This window comes from Pan paniscus, chromosome 9 (genome assembly GCF_029289425.2).
Source record: "Pan paniscus chromosome 9, NHGRI_mPanPan1-v2.0_pri, whole genome shotgun sequence".
Classification (NCBI taxonomy): Eukaryota; Metazoa; Chordata; class Mammalia; order Primates; family Hominidae; genus Pan; species Pan paniscus.
In genome coordinates this window covers 62915338-62940577 of record NC_073258.2, presented here as the reverse complement: position 1 = coordinate 62940577, position 25240 = coordinate 62915338, and the positions used below count along the sequence as shown (strand labels likewise).

General features: G+C 59.7%; 1 protein-coding gene and 1 long non-coding RNA gene across 7 annotated transcripts in view; one reads left to right on the top strand and one right to left on the bottom strand.

Moving 5' to 3' along the window:
- MYRF (myelin regulatory factor) overlaps positions 1-19611 on the bottom strand; it is a 35895-nt gene extending 16284 nt beyond the window's left edge. For 3 of the 6 annotated variants that reach the window (XM_034932761.3, XM_003828456.5, XM_034932762.3), the window contains exons 1-7: positions 19451-19610; positions 6505-6592; positions 5996-6259; positions 2890-2951; positions 1686-1965; positions 436-686; positions 234-357 (exon numbers count right to left, since the gene is read on the bottom strand). In XM_034932761.3, coding sequence (XP_034788652.3) covers positions 234-357; positions 436-686; positions 1686-1965; positions 2890-2951; positions 5996-6259; positions 6505-6592; positions 19451-19496 — 1115 coding nt within the window. In that variant the 5' untranslated portion in view covers positions 19497-19610. Of the gene's footprint in view, positions 1-233; positions 358-435; positions 687-1685; positions 1966-2889; positions 2952-5995; positions 6260-6504; positions 6593-11991; positions 12086-19450 lie in introns of all 6 variants that reach the window. The other 3 variants (XM_055094407.2, XM_034932759.3, XM_008953876.4) reach the window with 3 other exon arrangements.
- On the top strand, positions 12723-19443 carry LOC130540596 (uncharacterized). The gene is made up of 4 exons (XR_008954590.2): positions 12723-14744; positions 14870-15150; positions 16541-16602; positions 17792-19443. It is a non-coding gene; the product is annotated as an uncharacterized LOC130540596 (long non-coding RNA).
- Positions 19612-25240: the final 5629 nt, after the last annotated feature.

Below are 25240 nucleotides of genomic sequence, written 5' to 3'. Positions count from 1 at the left end.
TGACTTGGTTCCCAGCTGCCCCTCCCTGGCAGTCATCACCTTCTCAGGGAGGCCTGGGGCTGGCCTAGGAGTCAGGAGCCCTGAGTGCCAGTCCTGGCTCTTCCCTGAGCCTGTTTGCTCTTCTGTGAAATGAGTGCTCCCAGGCCCTGCTCCAGGACCTTGATGGGGTCCTGGGCTGGGGCATCCCAAGATGGGGGGGCCTGGAGGAGTGGGGAGTGTTGTAGGGCACTCACAGCTCCTTGTAGTTAGCATCGTACAGGGTCGCCCACTTGTTCTGCTGATGAGGCTGCCACTTGATGGACTGGTAGTTGGGGTCCAGGTAGGAGCCACTGAGGCTGTCACTGTCCTGCAGGAGGCCTGGAGGGAGGGAACGCCCATGTGGGCCCTGCACCTTGGGTCCCACACCCCACCTTGAAGAGTTGGCCAGCCATGTACCTGGGGAGGGGGCACCTGGCGGGTGCCAAGGCGGTGTCTGGACACGGGCAATGCTGAGAGGCAAGGAACCAGGGCCCGGGGAGAGCGGACCCTGGGGAGGCCAGGGTGGCGATGGGGCTCGAGTGGGGTGCAGAGGCAGGGCTGTCACGGTCCCAGGCTCCTGTTTGATCATTCCATTCAGCATCTGGGCATTGAGGGTGCTGGGGGGGGATTCGGAGTGCTTCCTCTTCTTGGATGGGTGTGTAGGGAGCCTGGGGAAACAGAAGTGTGCGCCGTGGGGGCTGGCTCTCCCCGAGCCCCTCCCACTGGGTAGTATCCACCTCTCTCCCCTCTCTAGCCTGTTTGGGCCAGGATGTGCCCCGCCCAGAGGACACCTCCTTAAGGAAGCCCTCAGGCTTTGCCTCCTCCTACTCCCCATTGCTCCGTGCTGTCATTTTCTGCTTCTGTCACTCTTCGCTTCCCCCAGACTGTGGACAGGAGTCACACCTGACTTGGTGTCTCCATCATGCCCAGCAACAGGGCTGGCTCACAGAATCACAGCAATCGCTTGAGGAATGAATGAGTTTGTCCCTGCCTGCAGTGTCACACTCAAGGTCACCCTTTATAGTGGGGGCTCTATGGAGAGCAGGCCCTGTGATCAGAAACAAGCCACAGAGGGCCTGGGCCACAAAAACCAGGGAAGGGGAGCTTCCTGGGGTGGGGAGTTTAAAGGGGACTGCACGGCACTCCTTCCCCTTCTGGTTTACAAAATGTTTTGACAGCAGAAACTTCCTTTGAACTAAACCTTTCATGGAATCTCCACATGTAAAACAGATGAAAAGACAATCGTGCAGGTTGAGTCAGAGTGGGGGGCTTGGGTCTAGGAAGAAGACTCCTCAGAAACCTGAGGGTTCCATGAGACAGCTGCAAAATCACTGGGGTCTGGGTAAGGGCACAGCCCCAGGCCCAGTCCTGGCTCTGCCCCTGGCTCATGATCTGGATGGGACATTTCCCCCATCAGAGCCTCAGTTTACCTACCTGTGCCCACCAGATAAGGTAGTTGTGAGCAATTAGCCATGGCTGTAAACCCCTCAAGGTATTGCTGGGTAAACATGTGTAAATATGTTACCCCCATCTGCCCTGCACAGCCTTCTGCCCTCCCTGGGTGCATCCCGGTCCCTACCTCCCTCTCTGGCCTGCCCGCCGCCCTGCCCACCCTGGTCCCTGTACCCCACCTTCCCACCCCAGGGAGCCAGCCACCCACGTCTTACTCAGCTCCGTGCTGCTGCAGGAGCTGGTGCAGCATCTGGGACTGCTGGGTGTGGTGAAGATCAGTGGGCACCAGCCCCTGCCCCATGGCAGCGTAGGGGGGGATCGGGGGCTCGGCCTTCATGTACAGATCCCGCTGCAGGACAGGGTAGTGAGGTGGGGGTGGTGGGGGTGGCGGGGGGCCTGGCAAGTGGGCTGGAGGTGGGGGCGGATGCTCCAGGCGGGAGGGCACTCCCACGTGGCACAGCGTCTCAGGGGTTATCGTGCGCAGGAGATGGGGCTCTGCAGGAGAGATGGGGGAGCAGGCATCTGAGACCAACCTCACTCAGGCTCCTGGGCACCGTCCTCCCCAAGGCAGAGTCTCCTGCTTCCACCCCGTCCTGAGCCAAGCCCGGGGGCTGCCCCCCATCTACCCTAGGTGGGAGGGCCATTGGTCAGCCACCTACTAGAGGCCTGGGCAGGGAGGCACAAACCTGCCCAAGGAGGGGCAGCCTTTCACCTCATCCTAGCCACCTCCTGCCCCCAGGCTGGGGCAGGAGAATCCAACCCAAATCTAAAGGTCCCCCTCCGTCCCCATCTCCTCTGAGGCCTGCTCCTCCTCTGGGCCTCAGGAAGGCGTCTCCGGAGACCCCCAGCCCAGGCCTGCCCAGTGCTCCCCCCTCCGGCAGGCAGTCCCTCTTCTGGGCTCTCAGGGGCCAGCCCCCCAGCCTGAGCGGGGAGGCCCCAGCTCCCTTTGTTCCCCAGGAGGCATTCCAGGGATGTTTTTGGTAAGATAAACAGAACTCTTGACCCCAATCCGGACTGCGGGGAGCCTGCTCCCGCGGTGGTTCTGCTCTTGGCCACCTGGGGGCCAGGGCACCCCTGAGCACCCTCTAAGGTGAGGTGGGCCCGGCCTGGGAAGCCTGCACCCAGGCTGCACCCACGGCCTTCCCCAGCCACCCACTTACCGCCGAAGGGTGCGTCCATGATGGCGCAGGCGGGCAGGCGGGTGGCATCACCGCGGGGATACTTGCTCAGAGGCAGGGCCAGGCTCCCCACCCGCCCGTGGGGAAACAATAGCCAAGCGCCAGGGAGTATTTGACCAGCGATAATCTCAGCCCGTTGGGCAGCCGCTGGCCCCCTCCCTCCTCCCCTACCTCCCTGATAAGGCCGCCCCAACTACTTGCCCAAACCCTGGAGCAGGAGGGCGGTGCCCGCTGGACTCACCATTCACCTGCTGAGGGGAGTAGGCCTCGGAGCCCGAGTCTGGGGGAGAGTCCGGCAGTGTGCTGCGAGAGCCAGGGGAAGGGGCCGGGGCGTGAGCAGCTGAGCTTCTGCCTTCCAGCTGGGCAGCTTCTCTGCGTGGTAGGGTCCCACAGCCCCCCAGAAGCTGGCGACACTGAGGTTTCGTCACATCCACCCTTAGGGGCATTTCTCTGCACCACCCACATTGGGGTGCCTGGCAGGGCCTGGGGCCGAATTGTGGGTAGGGGACCGCCCAGGATCCCCTCAGACCTACAGGGCACTTGGGGGGCAGTTACTAGTGTCCTTGATGATGGCACAGGGAATCAAAGACTCCCGCCCCAGACCGAGGGCCAGGCCTTCTTCTCTCTTCCTGCACCCACTGAAGCCCCACAGCTTCCTGGAAACACAGGGCCCTAGGGGGCTGGGCCTCAGGGCATTCAGCAGGTCATGGGGGGCTGCCCCACCAGAGGCAGGTGTGGACTGGGAAGGGAGCCAGCACCACCGGGCCTGGGTTTATTTTTTTCTTGCAGGTTTCACTTTTATCAGTGTTCAGGAAAAAGAACAAACTCAACCCAAGAGGTCAACACGTCCTGCGTGAACCCTGTGCTCACCCAGCAAGTGGAAGGCTGTGGCCATATGGGATCCAGCTCTTTGGCTATCCCTGGTCCCCACATCTGGAGCAACTCCCCATTCCCATGCCCAGGGAACTGCCAGAGAGGCCATGGCCCTGTTGTGGACACAGCCCTGGGGCTGGCTCCAGAGTCCCCCTGCATCCCTGTGCCAGCCACCCACCCACCTTCGGGGCCTCATGTAGAGACCTATACAACGATTCAAGAACACAGACCCTGCAGGTTTTGTGTGAATGATACAAAAACGTGTATGGGGACTCAAACCCATACTCCTCGCCACAGCCTCAGGCCCCCTGGGCTGCCACTCCGTCCTGTACTTCCCTGACAATGGCCAGGCCTTCTGTAATGTGTTAAGGTCTTTCACACCCTGCAGTCCCTGCAGTCCCATGCCCCAAGTCCACAGCACCTTGTGTTCTCTCCTCTTAAGTTCCTCTGGCACCTGATTATTCCTCTACTTGGAGATGTACTGGTGAATACCTCTCCCCAGTTAGGCTTCAGGAGCCACTGCAGAGCCGTGTGTCTGTTTTTTTTCTTTTCTTTTTTTTTTTTTTTTGAGACAGAGTCTCACTCTGTCACCCAGGCTGGAGTCCAGTGGCACAATCACCACTCACTGTAACCTCCACCTCCCAGGTTCAAACGATTCTTGTGCCTCAGCCTCCCAAGTAGCTGGGATTACAGGCTTGCGCCACCACACCCGACTAATTTTTGTATTTTTAGTACAGACAGGGTTTCACCATATTGCCCAGGCTGGTCTCAAACTCCAGGCCTCAAGTGATCTGCCCACTTCAGCCTGCCAAAGTGCTGGGATTACAGGCATGAGCCACCGCACCCGGCCTTTTTTTTTTTTTTTTTTTTTTTTTTTTTTTGAGACAGGGTCTTACTCTGTCCCTAGCAGTGGCATGATCACAGCTCGCTGTAGCCTCGACCTCCCTGGCTCAAACTATTCTCTCACCACAGCCTCTCGAGTAGCTGGGACTATAGGCACACGCCACCACACCCAGCTAATTTTTGTATTTTTTGTAGAGATGGGGTTTCATCATGTTGCAGACTGGTCTTGAACTCCTGGGCTCAAGCAATATGCCTACCTTGGCCTTCCAAAGTGCTGGGATTACAGGTGTGTGCCACCACACCCAGCCTCATGTCTGTCTTGTTTATCACCTAGACTCAGGTCTGGCCCTGGGTCCCTTCCTGGAGTGGCCCTGCCCACAGAGTCCCTGTGTGGCTCTGGACAAGCCCCTTTCCCTCTCTGAGCCTCAGTGTGCCATTAAAATCCTGACGGGAGCAGTGGCCAGGGCTCCTTGTGGGGTCTCCCAGGAGCTGGATACCCAGGAAGGCTGATGAGCTCACGCAATCATAGGCACATGATACAGCAGCGGGCACCAGCAGGCGCTTACCAAATGTTAGTTCTCCTCCCTCTGCCCTCAGGGGCCTGTAGTTTAGGAACAGCCTCACAGCCTCAAGCAAACAGTTTGCCTTCTGCAGCAAAGGTTCACCCCTGGCACCCCAAGCCTGGCCTCCACTCCCTTCTCCCCAAAAGCCAGGGAGCTCAGGAAGCACGGCCGGCCATGTGTCCATGGCCACCATGCACCCAGGGCATCCTCTGTGCCCTTGCTTGCTTCCCACGATAATCTTGAGGGGTAAGCATTTGAGGGCTCACTTCACAGAAGAAACTGAGGCCATGGGTTACCGAGGCAGACGGCTGATAAATGGGGAAGCTGAAGTTGGAGCCAGGCTGTCTGAACACAGAGTTCATGCACCTAGTGTTTTAATGCTCTTCCACCCAGAGACAGGGGCCCCTACATTTGCCCTGAGCTCCCCTGCAGACCCATGCTCCCAGCCTCCCGCTGTGAGCATGTGCCCCGGGAGCTGCCCTGGAGTCTGGCTGGCCGGGTGGCTGCCTGGAACCTTTGGTCAAAGCCAGGCCTAAGGTTCAGCCCTGGGTCAGGCCCTTGGTGTGGACTCCTCAGAAAGATGGGGGGAAGGGCCTGGGTTCTGGGCCCCATGAGGCTTGCTTGGGTAGGGGGGAACTGAGGTGCCACATCTGAGCCATGGGCCAGCTTCTGTGGCCACAGTACACGTCAGCTGGATGCGTAAGTGGGTGGGCTTGGCGCGCGTGCACGGGTATGCAGGTGTTCCCATGAAGGTAAACAGTCACAGCCTCCAGTCCCGCCGCCTCCTGTCCACTCTCCACACAGCATCGAGATTTTTCTAGCACTTACGTCAGCCCTCATCACTCCCATACTTAGAAGCTTCGTGGCTGCCCACTGCCTCAGAACAAAGCCCAGGAGTCCCCCCTTGGCCTGGACTCATCCTCCCTTCCCTCACCTGCCCACGCACAGCCAGTCACCCAGCCCATCCCATGCCAGGCCAGTGTCTAGCACCTCCCAGGTCATGGCCACAGCCCTGCTCCCTGCCTGCCCCTGTGCCGCTGTATCCCCCTACTCCCTGCCCTTACTCACCCTGGGGCATAGGGAGCCTTGGGCTCGGCCTTGATGGGGGGCCCGGTGCCCCCCGGGAAGGGCTTGGGGGCAGCGCCCATGCCGTTGTTGTTGTTGCAGTTCAGCGGGGTGCCGTAGCCCGGGGGTGGGAGGGGACCATGGCGCCCCGGGGAGGGTCCACCCCCAGGGGGGCTCAGGTGGTGGACCCCGCTGGAGCCGGGCATCGCAGGCTGCCCATGGGAGTAGGAGGCCGAGCTGGCTGGAGCAGAGATGTCAGGGAAGCAGCTGCAGGGAAGAGGGGCGGCTCAGCTCCAGCCAGGACCCCAGCCCCAGCAGGGAAGTAGCCGCCCCCTCCCTGCAGGGAACTATGGAGATTTCGGAGGAGTCAGTGGCTGGGAAGGGACGAGGAGCAGCTTTCAGAGGTGGGACCACAGCAGACCCCAGGTCCAGCCCTCAGACCTCCCTGGTGACAGAAGGGAGGCGAAGGGCTGGGGCTGGGCGGGTGCAGGCTGGGCGAGGGGGCCACTCACAGGTCGGAGGCATCCTCCTTGCTGATGTACTCCTCCAGGATGCTGGTGTCTATGTTGGAGGGCTCCAGGGCACCGTTGATGTCGTGGCCTGCAGGGCAGGAGAGATGGGCTAGGGAAGAGGCCCAGCTCCCTGCAGACCCTGGGCTTCAGGGCCCAGCCCTCCATCCCTGCCCAGGCTGGCCCTCCAAAACAGATGCCCCTGCTCCTTCCCACCCAGGTATCCATGTGGGGGCCGGCTCTCACCCTCCACTGCCTGGCACCCCTCCAGGAAGCATTGATAATGCCCCCCCGCCCCACCACAAGGCCACCTTGAGTCTCAGAGGAGGAGAGGGGCCCAGGGCATGGATCTGGGTACAGAGAGGCCGATCCTGCCATGCCTCTTTCTAGCTGTGTGACAGGGAACAAGTCCTTTCCACCAATCTGTCAAATGGGGTCACTGTGCCTCTGTCTTATGGGGTGCTGTGAGGCACAAATGAGGTGCTTACTGAGTCAAGAGCCCCGTGGGTGCCCACTGCCCTCGATGGGATGGCTCGGACCCAACAGGCACTGTCCTGCCGTGTCCTCCAGGGGTCAGTCCAGATGGCCCAGCTCCAGGAACGCAGGAGCACGAGGCCTGGCTGAGTGGGACCATATATTCTGGGGGCCCACAGGGCTGTGGGAGTCTCCTGCACCCAGGCCCTGGCTGCAGGCGGGAGTGGGGATCAGAATCAGGAGAGCTCCCTGCACCCTCATTGGATATGCCCATCACCCTATTGGGCACAGGCAGGGGAACTTAGCCCCCTTTTTCCAGAGGAGGCAGAAGCCTAGAGAAGGAAGGGCTTGCCCCGGCCTCCCAGCAGGGAATGATGGCCGCCAGAGCTCCACTCCTCTGCCTGCCGCCCTCTCCTGGGCCCTCTGCGCTGGCCCCGGCCCCACCAAGGGGAGGGGCCCCTAGAGGAAAGGCAGCCAGGGCTCTTGGGCATCATGAGGGAGGACGGGGGAGGTGCCGGCCTTTCCCCTCCCAGGGTCACCTTGCAGGGGGAGCCAGAGGGCGGGGTGATAAGGGGGCTGACGTGGGAGATGCGTCAACCCCGATAATGGAGGACAGCCCCACCCACACGGCTGACCCGGGCTGGCCAGACCCACTGAGGCAGGAGGGCCCCTCCCACAGGCCTCTGGAGCCTGAGTCTGGGGTCTGCCCTCTCCTGTTGAGCTCAGACAGGTCCAGGAATAAATCCTGGCTCAGCCACTCCCTGCTGAGTGACCTTGGGCAGGTCACATGCACTCTCTGCGCCTCAGTCTCCTCATTCATGCAATGGGGACATGTACAGCTATGGCTTCACGGGGCTGTTCTGAGTATGAAACGAGATGAGGTGTGTGAAGTGCCGGCCACTTAGTGGGTGCTCGGCGGTCGGAGCAGCCGTCCTCACTTCCCAGCCCCAGAGCCCTGGGGTCCCCGGGAGCCCCCCGCCCAGGCCCCTCCCTGGCCTCAGCCGGCATTTCAAGAATGCTGAGCCCCGCTTAGGTGATTAATGAGCGGCTAAGCCCTCCTAGGAGTCACGCGCTGCCTGCGACAGGCCAGGGCCCTCCTGCTGACCCCCACCCCCAGCTCGCCCAGCTAGGAACAAGGGACACCCACCACGCACCACCAATGGCTGTCCAGGGCAGTGTGGCCGGGGCAAGAGCAGCTTCTCGAGCTGGGCGTGGCCAGTCTGTGTGCCTGGGTTCCAGGACCCTGCCTCTGCTCAAGCCCCACCCTGCCGTAACCACGGGTCCCATTTACTGAGTGCCTACTGTGTGCCAGGCATTTTGTGAATCAAATACATTAATAATCACAGGAGTTTCTTTACTTTATTTCTTTTTTTTTTGAGACTGAGTCTTGCTCGGTCTCCCAGGCTGGAGTGCAGTGGTGCAATCTTGGTTCACTGCAACCTCCACCTCCCAGGTTCCAGCGATTCTCCCACCTCAGCCTCCCGAGTAGCTGAGATTACAGGCGCCCGCCACCACACACGGCTAATTTTTTGTATTTTTAGTAGAGACAGAGTTTCACCATGTTGGCCAGGCTGGTCTTGAACTCCTGACCTCAGGTGATCTGCCCGCCTCAGCCTCCCAAAGTGCTGGGATTACAGGCGTGAGCCACCACGCCCAGCCTAATCACAGAAGTTTCTTATGCGCAAGGCATCCTGCAGGCTCTTCACCTGCGGTGTGTTACTCAATCCTCCCAGCCCAGAATGCTGACCATGACAGAGACAGTGACTTGACAGTGGCTCATAGTGAGTATCTCCCAGTGCTTCTCAACTCATCATGGCGATGATGACAAAGACAGTGGTGGTGACAGTGACTGCAGCTCACACTGACTGCCTACCAGGCCAGGGACGATTCTAAGTGCTTTATGCATTTTCCCTCTCTAAACAGTGGGGATGTTCAGATAGGTAACATAATCACCATCCCCTGTTCAGAGAGGTCAAGTCTCTTACCCAAGGCAACACGGCAAGGAGGATTCCAACCAGGTGCAGGGGTCTGACTCCACGAGGGAGAGTGTGACTGGCGGTTGCTGTGCCTTCCCCACCCCACCTGGAGCGTCGCCCCAACCCTGGCCGCTGAAGCTGCAAGTTTTTGAGCCTGAACTTGGAATCTACGGTGAATGATGGGCTGATGCAGTCATGGTGTTGCTATTTATAACAGACCCAGCCCCCTCCTCTCCTGGCCAGGAGCACTCCTAATCGCCCCTAATCCTCCTGCCCACCTCCCTCGGGATAGGGGGCCTCAGGCAGAGGCATCCTGGGAGACCCTAACGAGAACCAGATGTGCTTTGGGGGAGGAGGGACCCTCCCGTGCCAGGGTCCGGGCGGACGGAGGATGGAGGAAGGAGGTGGGAGGAGGGAACTGATGGGGCAGCGTTGCGGGGAGGCCAGTGGGTGGGGAAGAAGTTTGAGGGTTGGGGGCTCGGAGGGCCTCCTGAGGAACGCTGACCCCACACCTTCTCCTGGAAGCCTTGGAGGCCGCGTCGTCTCTTCCCCACGCCGCTCGGCCCCCAGCCCGCCCATGAACCACACTGGAGATTTCTAACAGACTTTCCAGGTGGACAAGACAAGGGTGGGGGCTTGCCAAAGCCCAGGGATTGCCGAGGCTGGGATAGAGCCCCCAAGAACCCAGGACGGGGGCAGGGTCCCATGGGCACACTCTTGGGAGCGCCCCTCCCCACTGCTCCCAAAAGAGCCCCAGAACATCACTGGAGCCCAACCAGGGGTACCTGCCAGGCAGGAAGCGGAACATGGGCCATATGGCTCATTCTGATCCTCAAGACCTCTCTGAGAGAAGGGAAGCCGGGCCTGCCAGAGGCTGCCCGAGGCTGCCCAGGGCCCAATAACCCGAAAACAGCACCATGAGCTCACAAACCAGCATCTCTGTCCTTCCCTTCTCAAACCCTTCAACAACTTCTCACTGCTGGGGAGACACCCGGAGCCCTCTGGCAGTCCAAGACCTGACATGGTCCCCTGCCTGCCCCCGACAGCCTTTTCTCCTTCCCCAGGTCCCCTGCCTCCCCTCCTCTCCGTGGTCAGCCCTTGCCTCCTTTCCATCCTCCATCCCACATCAAGGCCTTCACACATGCCATTCCATGCTGTTCCCTAAGCCTGAGAAAGCCAGGTCCTATTCAGGCTTTAGGTTTTGTCTTAAATGTAAATTCCCCCAAGAGGCCATCTCTGACTCTCCCATTCTGTTTAGCAAGGGATGGGCAGGGGCGTTGTAATTCCTCATCAGTTCTTTACCTTCCCGCCTACACACACCCTGCTGGGCAGGATGAGTGTCTGTCCACCACCCGCCCACCACCCACAGCTCACTCGCCCAGTGGCCACTCTGTGCCCAGCCCTGTGCCATGCACTTTACATGGCTCATATTGAATTCTCATCCCAACCTACAAGGTAGGTGATTTTCTTTTTCTTCATTTTATAGATGAGGAAACTGAGGCTCAGAAAGGATAGGCATGTGCCCATAGCTTACAGGGGCAGGCACTGGGCTATGAGCGCTGCCCTGTTCTGTCTCTCTGGGATATAGTATCCCAGCACACAGCAGGCACCCAGGAAATGTTCACGGAGTGGATGAGCCAAGTGGCCAGTGAGGGACCTCGGCCAGGCCATGCTGTGGCCAGGGCCGGGGCTACCTGGGGCCCCTCCAGGTCCTGCCCCTGCCCTGCTGAGCTGTGTGCCTCAGCTGCTCCTCATTAATTAGGCCCTTTATTACCTGCCTGGAACAGGAACCAGACACTGCCCCTTCCCAGGCAGGCTGCGATCCAGACTATGGGAAGGCAGCCCCCTCCCCTCCGCTCCGCTCTTCTCTCCTCGTCTCCTTAAGGCCACCCAGCTGGCCAGGAAAGGAACGGAGGGCACCCAAGCCAGGTGCAGGATGAGAGCAGGCAGGGGCCCAGGTGGTCCCTCCACCCAGGACCCCTCCCTTCCGCCCCTCCTTGTGCTTATGTGCCCCCCCCACCCCCCACCAGCTGTGGCCGTTGGCTGAGTCTCGGCCATTGTCCCGGGGAACGGGGGAGGGTGGGGACACGGCACAGTGGGAGGCTTGTGCCCTGCCCACCCCCTCCCCTGCCCCGTCAATGGGGCACTTGTCAATTCATGCCCCAAACATGGCGGAAATCCCGTCAGCCACGTGGCTGTGGGTAGGGTGGGCCGGGGCCCGAGGATGCTGGCCAGGCTTGGTGGATCTGAACCTGGGGTGCAGAGGACACCAGGGCCCAGGCCTATTTCCGACAACCCCAGTTGCTCTGAGTGTCCTCTCAGAGCATCTGAACCTGAAGGATGCCCTAGCTTCAGGCAGCAGCTGAGGGCCAGGGTGGTAGCAGTCAAGGGACAGTCCACCTGGGCATAACCACGATGCCCAGAGAGACCTCCAGAGTCAAAGAGGCCTGGTTTCTAATGTGGACTTCCCACTTGATGGCTGTGACCCTCAGCAAGTGACCTGAGCCCTGGCTTCCTTCTCCATCAGATGGAGCACGAATCCCTGCCATGGAGTGAGCCTTAAACGAGGTGACCCCCAGGAGGCCATTCCGCAGTCAGGGTGAACCACCCTGTTTCCATCTCTCTTAGGACTCCCGTCTCCTTTCCTGCCCGCACGCCTCCGCCCAGGCTGTCCCCTCTCCCCCAGGCCCCTCCGCCTTGCTGCACACGTGCTCCAGAGCCTCCGAGGGACATCCTCACCTTCTCCTAAGTCCCTCTGAGGCATGGTCAGCACTCTGCTGCTATTCTTACACATGCACAGCACAGTCCAGCCTCCGGGCCTCGGCCCCAGCCATCCCTTCCAGTGGGTCAGCCTTCTGAGACTGCCTCCCTGCCTGCCCTGGCAGCCCCTCCCCATCGCCCCAGTCACAGAGGGCCCCCAGTACTGTGGCTCATCTCCCAACCAGTTTACATGGGGGCAAGGCACAGTGGCCTCACCTCCTTTGGTTTGGGCTTTCTCTCTTTATTAATATGATCTATGGCCAGGCGCGGTGGCTCACACCTGTAATCCCAGCACTTTGGGAGGCCGAGGTGGGCAGATCACGAGGTCAGGAGTTCGAGACCAGCTTGATCAACATGGTGAAACGTTGTCTCTCCTAAAAATACAAAAATTAGCCAGGCATGGTGGCACGTGCCTGTAATCCCAGCTACTCAGGAGGCTGAGGCAGGAGAATCACTTGAACCCGGGAGGCGGAGGTTGCAGTGAGCCGAGATCGTGCCACCACACTCCAGCCTGGGCGACAGAGCGAGACTCTGTCTCAAAAAGAAAAAAATCTATAACTGCTAGCTGCCCTGCTTCAGGCTTCAACTTGTGACCAGAGCCGTCTTAGTCAAAATGCCTTCAGGTCAGATGTTTGCTTGTGCAAGCAACCCTTTGCCTCTCCGCATCAAATCTCAGTTAGCTTGGGCCCAGCAGCCACACCTGACGAAGATGGGGCTCTTGAGCCGTTTTTCTATCAGGTTCTTCGATCTGAGTCACAGTAGTCTTTGTTCTCTCCCAGCTTCTTACCAAAAATGCAGAAGAGCCCCCACAGGCTGCCTACAGAGACCCCTCTCTTTTTTTACCTTTCTTTTTGAGACAAAGTTTCACTCTGTTGCCCAGGCTGGAGTGCAGTGGCACAATCTTGGCTCACTGCAACTTCCGCCTCCTGAGTTCAAGTGATTCTCCCACCTCAGCCTCCCAAGGAGCTGGGATTACAGGCGCCTGCCACCACGCCTGGCTAATTGTTGTATTTTTTGTAGAGACGGGATTTCACTATGTTGGCCAGGCTGGTCTCGAACTCCTGACCTCAGGTGATCCACCTGCCTCGGCCTCCCAAAGTGCTGGGATTACAGGCATGAGCCACTGGCCCAGCCGGAGAACCCTCTCTTCTAGGAGACCCAGAATCTTTAGCCACCCTTGGGCCATGGCTACATCCACTCCAAGTCCCCACGAAGCTGCCGCCCTGTCCTCAGGTCAACATAAGGCTGAACTCACAGCCCCAAGATGCTCCAAAGCCAGGTCCAACAGCACCAAGGCCAGCAGCTGCGACCTGTTCCTACTCTCTCCCACAGGGACCAGGGCAGGCAGGCCACCAGGTGCCAGGTAGAGACCCTGCAGCTTGGGGTGGACACAGGTCTCCACCAGGGTCACCTGTGCCCATCTGTGCCTACACACCAGTGTGGCCCCACGCAGGCACACTGCCAACACACACACATATATGTAAGGGCACACCCTGCAGTCAGGTATCCACTGACATGCGCATGATCACGTACCACCTGCCCCCTACTCACGCATACACAGTACTGACACACAGTGGCATGCCCCACACACATACCCACACACATGCGCACACCAGCGTTCATCCGTGTGCCTTCATTCATTCAGCAGTTATTTACTGAGCACCTATTATGTGCCAGGCAAGCATAGTGCCCAGCTTTGGGGCTACAGCAGTGAGCAAAAGGGACAAAAGCCTTGCCCACATGGAGCTGACATTCTAGGGAGCAGAGTCAGATGACGAGAGCAGCAAAATGCCTAGCATTCTAGAAGGTTCCAGATGGCGGGGACAGCCGGTGCAAAAGCCCTGAGGTACGAGCATGCCTGTGCATGTTCACACCTCAGCACACTTCACAGGTGTATATGCCAGGACACGCATGTACACAAACGCTCACTGACCCGACGACAGGCCCAGGCCCACAGGCACAGCGTCACATGCATGGGTTAGGTTAGTGGCCACCCAGGAAGAGCTCCCGCCTCCTCTTCTTCCCTCCAAGCCCCCTCCCCGCCTGCTGTCAGACCCTCCCTAAGCAGCTCCGGCTGGAGCCAGGCCCCACTGAGTGAACTCAGTGTCACAGGCGCAACTTCCCTCCTCCAAGCTAGCAGGGCAGGGGATGGGGATCCCCTTGCCCCAGCCATGGAGGGAGAAGAGAGGGGAGTGAGGGAGGCCGGAGGGAGATAGGATCCTCAAACTCCACAAAGGAGAGACAGAGGCTGTGGTTGTGCACTCCGGCGGCTGCACGCACCCGGGTCAGCTGGAGGGAGAACTTCCCTCACTGATGCGACCTGGGGCACAGGGAGGACAGAATGTCCGGGAGCCCCCTCCATAATCTAGGCCGGCAGGGGGCTCCGGACCCAACTGTACTCCCCACCCAGGGGCTTTGCCCCTCCCCCCTCACTCCAGGCCTTGGCACTCGTGGGATCTAACTGCTAACATCACCCAACCTTGACCATGTGAGTGAGGGCTCTGAGGTCTAGAGAGGTCAAGGAGGCTGCACGGACATCACCTGGCGTGGCCACCCGTGCTGGAGCCACCCCTCAGCATGTCAGGAGGAGAGGCCCCTTCCCTGCCCATCCCAGGCTGGCACACAGCTGGGACCCAGGCTCCAGTCCCAGCTCTGTTGTGGCCACCTTGAGGGAGCCTGACACATCATCGCCTTCCTGTCCTGCCTCACAGTCCCCCTCAGAAATGGGAGGCCGTCACCCACGCTTCCACTGCACCCCAGGACTCCAGGAAGACAACGTGCAAAGAGCCTGGGTGCAGCAGATGAAGTCACAATACAGCCAAGCCCCTCCTCCTTGCTGGCAGCAAGAACAGAACCCAAATCTCAGAGGGGGAGGTGGGGCGGGCCCCACTGGATGTGCCAGGGACCAGGACCAGGCCACGCTGGGCCAGAGCTGTCATGGTTCAGGCCTTGCGCACAGAACCACAGAACATGCTCAACAAGCCCCCTAAGCTTAGGGGCACTGACCTACCCTGGGGACCAGTAATCTTCAAGGTAGGGCGCAGAACACCTGCCATGGACCAATGGAGTGTTCACCAGGCCAGGCACAATCTTACCTAATCACCCCACAAACCCTGGGACGGAGGCCCTGCCATTACAACTGCACTCCCATTTTACAGATGAGAAAGCGGAGGCACAGCGGTGCCCTGATATGGCCAAGAGAAGCACTGTGGGTAAGCAGGAGAGCTAGGAACAGACCCCAGCTGCCCTCGCTGGCGAATGCACAGAACCATTACATCATCCTACCCCGAGACCCAACCAAGAGGTACCCACACCCCGTGGCAGCCAGGGCTGAAGGCCTGGAGATAGGAGAGGAGGCCCCACATACTCCAGCACCCAAGGCAATGAGAGAAACTGAGGCCCAGGAAGGTGCTAGGTCCGTGAAGAGGAAGGTGGGAAGGTAAGGCAGGCTGCCTGGGTAGGGCGGGGCCACCCAGTTAATGATTCAGTTAATAATTTCTGCTCCCAGTTCCTTATCAGGGAGGGCAAAGTCCAAGGGTGGCAGCCAATGAGCAGCTCTGCTGGGCTGTTACCCAGCAGCCTCTGCTGCCAGGGCCCTCCAGTCTGTAACCCCTTGGGAGTTGGTAAGTGGGGAGTCAGGCTCCCAGGGAAAAGGCCATTCTGCCCTCAAATGCCCTCCTTGGCTCTACTTAAGACCCCAAGGAGCACTCTGTCCAGCATTCCAGTCTCAGGAGAGTCCCTGAGGCCAAAGGGTTGGTAACTGCCTGTTTCTCACCCCTGCACTGACCCCAGGCCCTCCAGAGAGGTGCTTTCTGGGGTGCGTCCCCCACCCCCACCGCCTCTGTTCACATACCCATTGTTGTCACCATTGACCCGGAGAGCACTTCCTGCCCACCCCCCACCCCTGCCCTGCACTGGGTGCTGGGGACATGGGGATGAGTCAGACCCCCTACTACCATTTCCTCCCCTGCCTGGGCTCAGGAAACCCTGTGCCTGGCCACCCCTCCCATCTACTTACTCCCTGGGTGCACCAGGGACAGACAGAGACAGACAGGCTGACACGGGCCACAGTGCCACCCCCATCACGAAGCCCAGCTCAGCCCCCGGATTCCTGTCCAGGTGGGAGTCCTCTCTTCCAAATCATCAGGTAGTCTCGACCTGGGACCTCCTCCTGCCCTCTGGAGGCAGAGATGTTGGTCCCTGACAGGTAGCCCCCTCAACCCCAAGGTACTGGTGGCAGAGTAGGGAGCTGGGGGCTAGGTGTCCACTCTGGCTAACTCTGGCCAACTCCCTTCTCTCTGAGCCTCAGCCAGCGCCATTCCCCTCCCCTTACCCATCCCACAGCCGGGAAGGGTGGCTTTCAAACCAGTATCCTGGTGCTCCAGGGGCTGTGAGGAGCCCAGCCCCCATTATCCACTGTATCTGTCCTATCAGGAGACTATGAGTTTGTTTGATGGTTAAAAAATCACATTGGAAGCCCCTGCTCTGGTCCAACCCACTTACTTACCCTGGGAGGGGAATGAGGCCAGAGAAGGAAGTCACCAGTCCAGCCACCCATCAGCTTCAGAAGGGGCGAAATCCCAGGCCTCCCTGCTCCAGCCCTGGTGGGGCTCCAGAGGCCGGGCAGAGGCCCACTAAACTCCAAGTGGTCTTTCCAGCACCTGCTGGAAGGCGACTTCCCTCCATCCTCCAAGCCTCCCTGCACACCCACCTGCTTTCTGGGGGACACTGGCTGCTCACTCGAGCCTCATGTGCCCCTAGAATCTAGGGCCAGCAGGCACCCCTTCCAGGCTCGGCCATTCATACTTTAACATGTCTCTCCTTCCCAGGGCTGGGCAGTGAGCTTCTTCAGAGCTGAGGTTCTTCTCTGCCACCCCCTCCTGTCTTGCAGGTGAGGAAAAAGGACTTAAAGAGGGCAAGAGCTCTTCGGGGGTTCCCTGCCAGGCACAGACGGTCACCCCACTCTCAGTGGTCCAGCCTGCACCAGAACTCTGAGGTCCTGGCAGGATTCTCAGACGCTGCCCTGTCCCGTGCCTGCCCTGGCTCCGGAGTCCAAAGCCCCCTTATACTGTGGCCCGGTTACGTGCTGGAAGCCAGTGCATCCTGCCCGGTGGGTCCCCTCTCTGCAGGCCCTGTGCCCGCCAATCTGGGCTGCCTTGCCTCTCTCTAGGGGATTAGCCGGGCGGTCACGGGGGCCCGGCTGTACCAGCCTCGAGGGGGCCGCCCTGTCCCGGCCTCCCACCTGAGGTCCAAAGCGCCTTAGCCCCCAGCCCACCACCGGCACAGGGCAGGACCCAGCACCTATGCTTGGTGTGTGCCCAGGGAGGGGGACCACGTCAGGTGAGGGGGTGCGCTGTGCTGCAGCCCCTTCAGTAAAACTCTTTCCCAGTCTCCCAGCCCAGAGCCGAGAGCACAGGGACTGCTACCCACTGTCCAGAGGGATGACCAAGGCCAAGTGGGGACCAGGATGAGAGCTCAGGTGTCCCCAGCCCCAGCCCCGAGTGTGACAGCACTCAAGAGTGACGCAGCCACGGCTCAAAAGCACAACTTCCCGCTCCCTCGCACTTCACACACTCACAAGCACACCAGGCCCTGCCACTCCCAGGCCTTCTCTCACACCTACAGTGGGTCCCCCACATGGGCCTTCCCCTCCCAAGTGGCCTGCAGACCCTAGGCCTCAGGGCCCACCCACACCTTCCCCCATCGCAGGGGCTGGGAGCTGTTTCCAGCCCAGCCCTCCTAGACGGGCAGCCTCACACCCCTCCCCTGCTCCCCACAGACATTCTTGAGTCTCCTCTTATCTCTCTGGAGGGAGTAGCGCAGCCTCCCCCCGCCAGGCCGCTGCATGGCTAAGCCGTGGCGTCAGCCCCCGCCCCCCAACCCATGGTCAGGAGGGAGCCAGGGAGTCCAGGCCAGCCAGGCCCACCCCTCTGCTCTCTGTCCGGGCCCAGCGTCCTGGGGCAGGCAGTGTGGAGGTCAAGGGAGCCTGGCCTGCGGGTCCTCTGGGTACCTAGCAGGCTCAAGGCACTCCAGACAGTAACCCAAGTAAGCACGAATGTCTGGTCCCCTCTTCCCTGAAGGTCTCAAACCGCGTCAGGCCCCTCGAGAGCTCCTATGGATCAACAGTGTCTGGGGAGAGCCAGAGCCCCGGGACAGATGCAGGGCTGCCTAAGACCCTCAGATGGCCCACCTGACGCAGACTCAACCATTCAATCTAGTCCAAGCCTGAATTCTTGGGTTCCGGGTCTGTGGGGTGTCCAGAATCCTGGAGTGGGATGACTGAGGCTTAGGGGCGCCCCTGCCTGGGCTGCTCAGCCAGCAGGTGTGAACAAGGGTTCCTGCCTCCCAAGTCACAGAGGGAGAGAAACTGAGGCACCGGAAGACCTGCTTCTCTCCTCCACAGGACTCCACAGGAATCTGGGGCTTGAAACTTGGGCCTTGGTTCCCTGCCCTGTAGCCCTGATAGGTTCACACATGAAGGGAAGGTTCTCAATGCACCAAGGAGCAGGATGTGGCCTTAGGGACTAGAGGGAGCTTGGGGCAGGGGCTGGGCTCACTGTATTGGTAGACAGGGGCACAAAAGGGGGCCAGAGGGTCTGGCTAGATGTTCCAGGGAGGTTCTGAGAAGCGGAGTGGGCTGGGAGGCAGTCAGCCAGAACTTCCCCTCCCCCTCCCACTGCGGTCCCATCCCTCCAGAACCCAGCACCAGGAGGAGTGGTGGCCCTGCAGGAGGGGCAGGGGTCGTCCAGGAAAAGACAGGGAGTTGGTTAGATGGAGGAGCAGACCTCCAAAACCAATGTAGGGGTGGGGGCAGAAGAAGATATTATGGGGTGTATGTCAATTCCACCCCAGAGGGCTCCTTTCAGGGTCAAGTGGGGGTGAGGTCACTCTTTGAGGAGGCGAGGTCAGAGAGGCACAGCTCCAGGGTTGGGGGGACATAGTGCTGAGGAGCCTCAGAGGGCTGGTGGGATGCAGTTCACAGCACTAGAAGGGTCTCAGAGAGCAGAGGTGACCGGTGGCAGGGATGTCAGCTTCAAGAAGGTTCCAGCCCTAGGAGAGCATGCTAGGTAGGGGGGTCCCAGCCCCAAACAGGAGAGCAGTCACTAGGGGCAGCATTGTGGAAAGCAGGTGACAGTCTCCAAGGGGGTCCAGGCTCGAAAGTGGTCCTACCCTCATGGAAGCACAGTGGGGAGGTCCCAGCTCCTAGAAGTCATGGGGGATGGCGCCAACCAGAAGGGCACACAGGGGGTCTTGGTCTCTAGGTGGGGGTCACAGATTCTGGGAAGCAGGCTGGGGTCCAGCCTCAAGAGGTACGGAAGGTCCTAGAAGGCACGCCGGGGGTCTGGGCCTTGAAAGGGGTTGTATCCCGCTTGGGGTTCTGGGGAAGCACAGTAGAGGGCCCCCGGACTCGGGAAGTTTGCTGGGGGCGAGAGTGTCACAATTTAGGGAAAGTTCCGGGTCCTGGAAGGCTCAAAGGAGTCCGGACCTGGAAGGGGACACAGTCCCAAGGAAGCTGCGAGTTGAGGAGCGGGGAGGGGGAGCCCAACTTCAGCGGCGGTGAGTGGTAACCGCTGGGGGACTCCCAGCCCCGGGAGCCTGTCTTGGCGGGCTGGTGGCAGCCTGAAGGAGGGTCCCAGCCAGAGGAGGCGGAAACACAGCGAGGATCCCCAGTTCCCGGGGAGATCAGCCGGGGGTTCCCAGCGCCAGAGGGTCGCCGCCGCCAGCCCGCAGTCTCTCACCTTCGAAGAAGCGCTGCAGCGCCTCCGTCTCGTCCACCACCTCCATGTCCCGCCTGCTCGGCGCACACTCCGGCCGCGGCCCCGCTACAGCCCGGCCCGGGGGCGCGGCATCGCCGGCGCGGCCCGCGCGACAGTCCCGGCTGGGCTCCGGCTACGGTCCCGCCCGGTCCGCCGCCGCGCTTGCCCCCCGCGCGTCCCTGGCCCGGCCCCTGCCCGCCCCACGCGCCCCGCCCGCCGCGTCCAGCGCCCCCTGCCGGCCCGCGCCGCGCCCAGCCCGGCCGCGGGCACCACGCTCCCGACTCCTGCAGGCGGCGCTCAGCGCTGGGCAGTCATAGGCTTGCGGGGCGCGGGGCCGTCCCGGGTCGGGGGACGCGAGACCGTCCCAGGCTTGAGGGGCGCGGGGCCTTCCCGGGTCGGGGTGGGGGCGAAGGGCCGCTTGGCCTCTGTGGGGTCGGGACTGGAAGGGTGTGCCCTCGCCGTCCTCGCCTTCGTCTTGCACGGGACAAGGTGTCACGATTCCGAATCCAAACCTCAGAGACAGCCCCCATCCTTCTCGTTAGCCACCCACCCACCCCGCTCAGCAACAATAACAACCTGCATTTAGGGAACGTGTGTTATGTGCCAGGCCACACAGGCGTTATCTCATGTAATCCTCACAGGCACCTTATCAAGGAGATGCTGTTGTTACCTGCATTTTACAGATGGGGAAACTGAGGCTCAATGCATTAAGGACTGCCAGGAAGCCCTGTCCTGTGGCTGTGATGATGGAAATGTTCCCTGTGTTGTTCAGTATGGTAGTCTCTGGCCACAAGTGAGCACTGGAAATGTGCCTATTGAGACTGAGGAACTGATTTTTTCATTTTGTTTAATTGTAATTAAACAGTTACGTGTGGCTGTGGTATTGGACAATGCAGGTCTAAAAGCTCCTTTTTTTTTTTGAGATGGAGTTCTGCTCTGTCGCCCAGGCTGGAGTGCAATGGCGCGATCTCAGCTCGCTGCAACCTCTGCCTCCTCGGTTCAAGCGATTCTCCTGCCTCAGCCTCCCGAGTAACTGGGATTACAGGCGCCACCACGCCGGGCTAACTTGTATTTTTAGTAGAGACAGGGTTTCCTCATGTTGGCCAGGCTGGTCTCAAACTCCTGACCTTAGGTGATCAGCCCACGTTGGCCTCCCAAACTGCTGGGATTACAGGCATGAGCCACCGCTCCCCGCCCTGGCTAAGAGTTTCAAGGTCATTAAAGTTCAGAGCCAAATCCTGGCTGCCCCGGGAATCCGAGCTCTCCTTTGCCGTGGCCCTGTCTGGTATAATGAAACCTGGAGGTTCTAACTCGATATAAGTCCAGGATAAAGCGGTTGTCCTTGTGCCCCTGCCTTCACCCTTATGACTGACTGCCTCCACATCTCTGTCCTGCCCAACTTGCACAGCCTCTCGTCTCACTGATATCCCCTTCAGTTCTCCCAAATCACCCTTTCTGAAACATACATCCGATCATGTCATTCCTTTGCAAAACTAAGTTTCCCTTTGCACTCAAAACAATATCTGAATGTCTTGCCCTGGTTTCTCAGGCCCCGCCTCTACCACTGGCCTCAGCTCTTCCCCTCTCTCCATTGCTCACTGAATAACAGCCACCAAGACCTCCTTGCCATTGCTCAAACATGCAAGGCCTACACCTGCCACAGGGCCTTGGCACATGCTATTCCATCTGTTTACAATGCTTGTCTCCACATGGCTACTTCTTTGTAGCAGTTGGTCTCAGCTCAAATGTCATGTCCCCAACCAGCCTACCTAAAGCAGTTCTCCCTACCTAGGCCTTTCTTGCTCACCATGTAAAAGATTCCTATTTAGTTTCTGTTATTATCCTTCCTGCTCTAGAATGGAAGCCCTACGAGGGCAAGATATTTTTCTGTATCGGTCACTGCTATAGCTTCAACACCAAGAACATGACCTGGCACACAGTAGGTGCTCAATAAATGTGTTGAATGAATGTACGGTGGCATCTTCAAACTACCGAATCCAGTCAGGCTCCAGTGGCTCACACCTGTAATCCCAGCAGTTTGGGAGGTTGAGGCAGGAGGATTGCTTGAGGCCAGGAGTTCGAGACCAGCCTGGGCAATATGGCAAGACCCTGTCTCTACAAAAAATTAAAAAATTAACTAGGCACGGTGGCACATGCCTGTGATCCCAGCTACTGGGGAGGCTGAGGAAGGAGAATCGCTTGAGCCCAGGAGGTTGAGGCTGCAGTGAGGCTGCAGTGAGCCATGTTTGCACCACTGCACTCCAGCCTGGGCGACAGAGCAAAACCCTGTCTCCAAACACAAACAAACAAACAAACAAAAATCTACAGAATCCTGGACCTCTGAGACCTTGGGAGCGGATAATTCTGGAATCCCAGACCTAGAGAATCATCCCGCTTCAGAGTGGCTCAACTTGAAGCCTCTCGGGACCCTTCAAGGCAGCACGTAAAAGCTGGAAAAACCTACCCCACCCAACCACTGTTTGACAAGCCACTAAACAGAGGCCAGAGGTGTGGGGGACTGCTGGCAGATCAAGATGCCAACATAGCCAGCTTCGGACTCTCACCTCTGCCTTGCAGCATCCCCAGGGAGGGCGGGGCACAAGCCAGGCCACCCTGTGGGGATGGGGTGAGAGGCCTGGAAGCCGCTCCCACCCCAGCCTCCCTGTCAGTTCTCAGTGGCCAGCCGTGGGGGAGGGGCAGCCAATGCCTGAGCCCCAGATGTGGCCCAGTCAGCAGGCCCGTGGTGGCCCGCCGAAAAGGGTCAATGCCACGACAGTTCTGGGGTTGGGGGAGGGGGTGCTGAGGCCGGCGGGTGCCTCACAATGAGGTTTTGTCCCTCTGGGGGCCGCTCTCGGAGCTGTTGCTCTTAGATATATAGAATGGGATTTTGCTGGAGGCCCCAGCTGTGTGTGCTGACCGCAGCTCCCCCACCGCCCCCGCAGGGGCTGGGCTGAGAGGGGGGAGAGGGGCCACACTGAGACTCCTATTCTTTTCCAGCTGATACACCCCAGAGGTTTTTCTCCCTCCGCAGACTCCCTTAAGACAATTGTTATTCTCCACCCTGCCCCTCCTCCACCCGGGGTCAGGCCTGCCTGCAGACAAAGTAGACACCCGCCTACACCACGCGATTCTGAAAAATGGATTTACATTATGAGTCGCCTGGGACCAGCCACAGAACCAGCTTCTCTACGAGCCTCCACATACCCACGGATCTTTCCTCCGTATCCCGCATGCTGCATAACTGACCATCATCTAAGGTCTCACCACCATCCGTTGAGCTACACATTGTCCCTGTCCTGGTCAGCAAGGCCTGGAGGTAGAAGGGAAGACTCGTACTTTGTCCCTAACGCCCCAACTCCATTGCATTATAATCAATTAAGAGTATAGATTATTCAATCTCTAGGGTAGCCTTGAAGTTGGAAGGGGTGGAATGGAGCCTCCTGTTAACCCTGTAGCAGCTGACCTGGCTAAGGGAGCTCAGGCCCTGCCATCTCCCCTGTTACACTAGGTCACTGAGCAAAGGAGCAACTGTCCCCAGGGATTTTCATCTCTGGACTGGAGGAAAGAGGTGGCTGAAATGTCCCAGAGTCAAGGGCTCAGCCAAGAGTTGAGGCTGCCATCTGCCAACTCCATAATGAAGTTGGGTCCCAAGCAGCGCTGGGGCAGAGGCTGGGGCAGGAAGGTGGCTGGGCCGGTGAAAGTAGCCCAGGGGACTTGCATACAAGGACCTAGGGGGGCCCATCAATGGAGATGAGTCCTCATCTGTGCCCCTGGCTTCTCTACCGAGCCACAGTGAGTGAGGGGCTGAGATTTCAGCCCTAGCCCAGCAGACATGGCTGTCCCCTGTAGCCAGCTCCACCTGGTCCCCAAGGCCTGCCCTCTGTCCTCAGAGGCCTCATCTATAAAGCACACTCAGTATCCCTGCCTTACAGTGGAGGTAAAGTGCCAGGTCAGTGATAAGTAAATGGTGCCCTCTCCAGTTCCAATCAGCTCTCAGCACCCATTACTGTCCCTTGAGTGGGAGCAGGGCCAGGAGGAGGTGGTAGACAGAAGGCAACACTGGGGAGAGGGATGCTGGCACCTGAGGGTTAATGGGTAATGGGCGTAGAGGCCAGCCCAGGAGAAGGTACAGCCCTGTCCTCCCCACCGTGGGACTCTCCTGGCCTCCTGTGGACCCACACAGCACTGGCATCAGGCCATTTCGCAGAGGAAGAGGAGGGCTCAAAGTGGGGTGAGTGTCAATCCAGCAAGCCAGTGAGGCTGGTGGTCCAGCTTCCCCGGACTAGGGCCCAAGGGCACACCTGAGTGTGGGGTCCTGCAGGGTAGACCCCTTCCTGACTGCAGGGGCACCGGGACAGGAGGGGGCTGCTGCAGGTATTGAGTGGAGCTTGAGGCAGAGTGCCTCTCTAGCCCTTCCCAGCACTGCCCTCTCAAGACCCTCCCCAATGCCACACCCTGGCTGCAGCCCCGGGCAAGCCACAGAGCCTCCCTGGCCTTCAGTTTCTTCTGCCTGTGCTGTGCTCACTGGACAGGATAATTTGCAGACCATTGAGACCACTGAGGGCAAAGAACCTCTGAAAGCCATCAGGTGTGGTGGAGGCCAGAGTCCTAGGCTGAGAGGCCCTGATTCTGGTCCCCAGTCTGTCCCCACCTCCCATGCGACCTTGGGCAGGTCTTCACCCTTGTTTGGCCCGTTTCTGCTTCTGTTCAGTGGCTGTGGGTGAAGACAGGCTCTAAGGCTGGGGGCATTCTTCTATCACTCTCCCCAGTCCCTCACCAAATAGGGCCACTGGACACTGGGGGCCGAGATGGGGGCAGGGTCGGGGGAAGGGAAAGGTCCGGTCAGCTTGGCTGGGTCAGTGCCGAGGCCGGACTCCGCGGCCAAGGCGGGACTGACTGGCTGAACAGCGCCACCTGCTGTGTAGAGGGGGCAGGCCCCACCACCTGGGCCTTCCAGCCACTCCCTAGGCCTCACTGCCCGGAAGCTATGCTGGCCTGGGGTTCCTGGGCTGCACTGGGTCTGGCCAGGTATTTTGCGCCCTCTCAGGAAAGCCCTCAGCAAAGACTTCTAGTGGCCCCTGCATTTCAGTGCTGTCCCACTGGGATCTTCCACCCCTGCCTGCCCTAGCTGTCTGCATTGTTGGGGAGGGAGGTGGGCATGGTCAGACTAGCCTGGTCCCCCAGTCGCCGGCTTGGCAGTCTTGGGCAGCTAATCCTCTCAGACCCCTCAGGGAGGAAGGGGAGGCCAGCAAGCTGTATCTTTCCAGGCTGTAGTATGAACGTGCACCCGCTGGTACATCTCTCACACAGGCAGGACTCCGCAAGTGGCTGTCCTCATTCACAGGGGGCTTCAAGGGTCTTCTACTCCCTCCCTGCAACTCAAAGTGTGGCCCCGGGCCAGGGCACTAGCTGAGCAGGAGCAGGTAAGAAATCTATACCTGGGCCCCACCCCGGACCACTAAACCCGCACCTGCATTTAGCAAGCGCCCCAGGGAGTCATGAGCACCGTGAACTTTGAGAAACGAAGTTCTAACCCAGTACAGACAAAGGGCTGGACCTGAACCACCCAAACACACCCTGCGTCTTGTGGGTGAAACGGGCTCTGGTCCGAAGGAATCTGTTTCCCCCTTAGGCTTTCTGTTCCATCCAGGGAACAGTGGCAGAGGCCCCCCCAGCCCCCGGCCCCATGCCAACCCCCTGCTCTGCTGCAACCTCGACATCAAATTTCTACCCAGTCCCCACCTGATGCAAAGACATTCGAGGCAGCCAGCG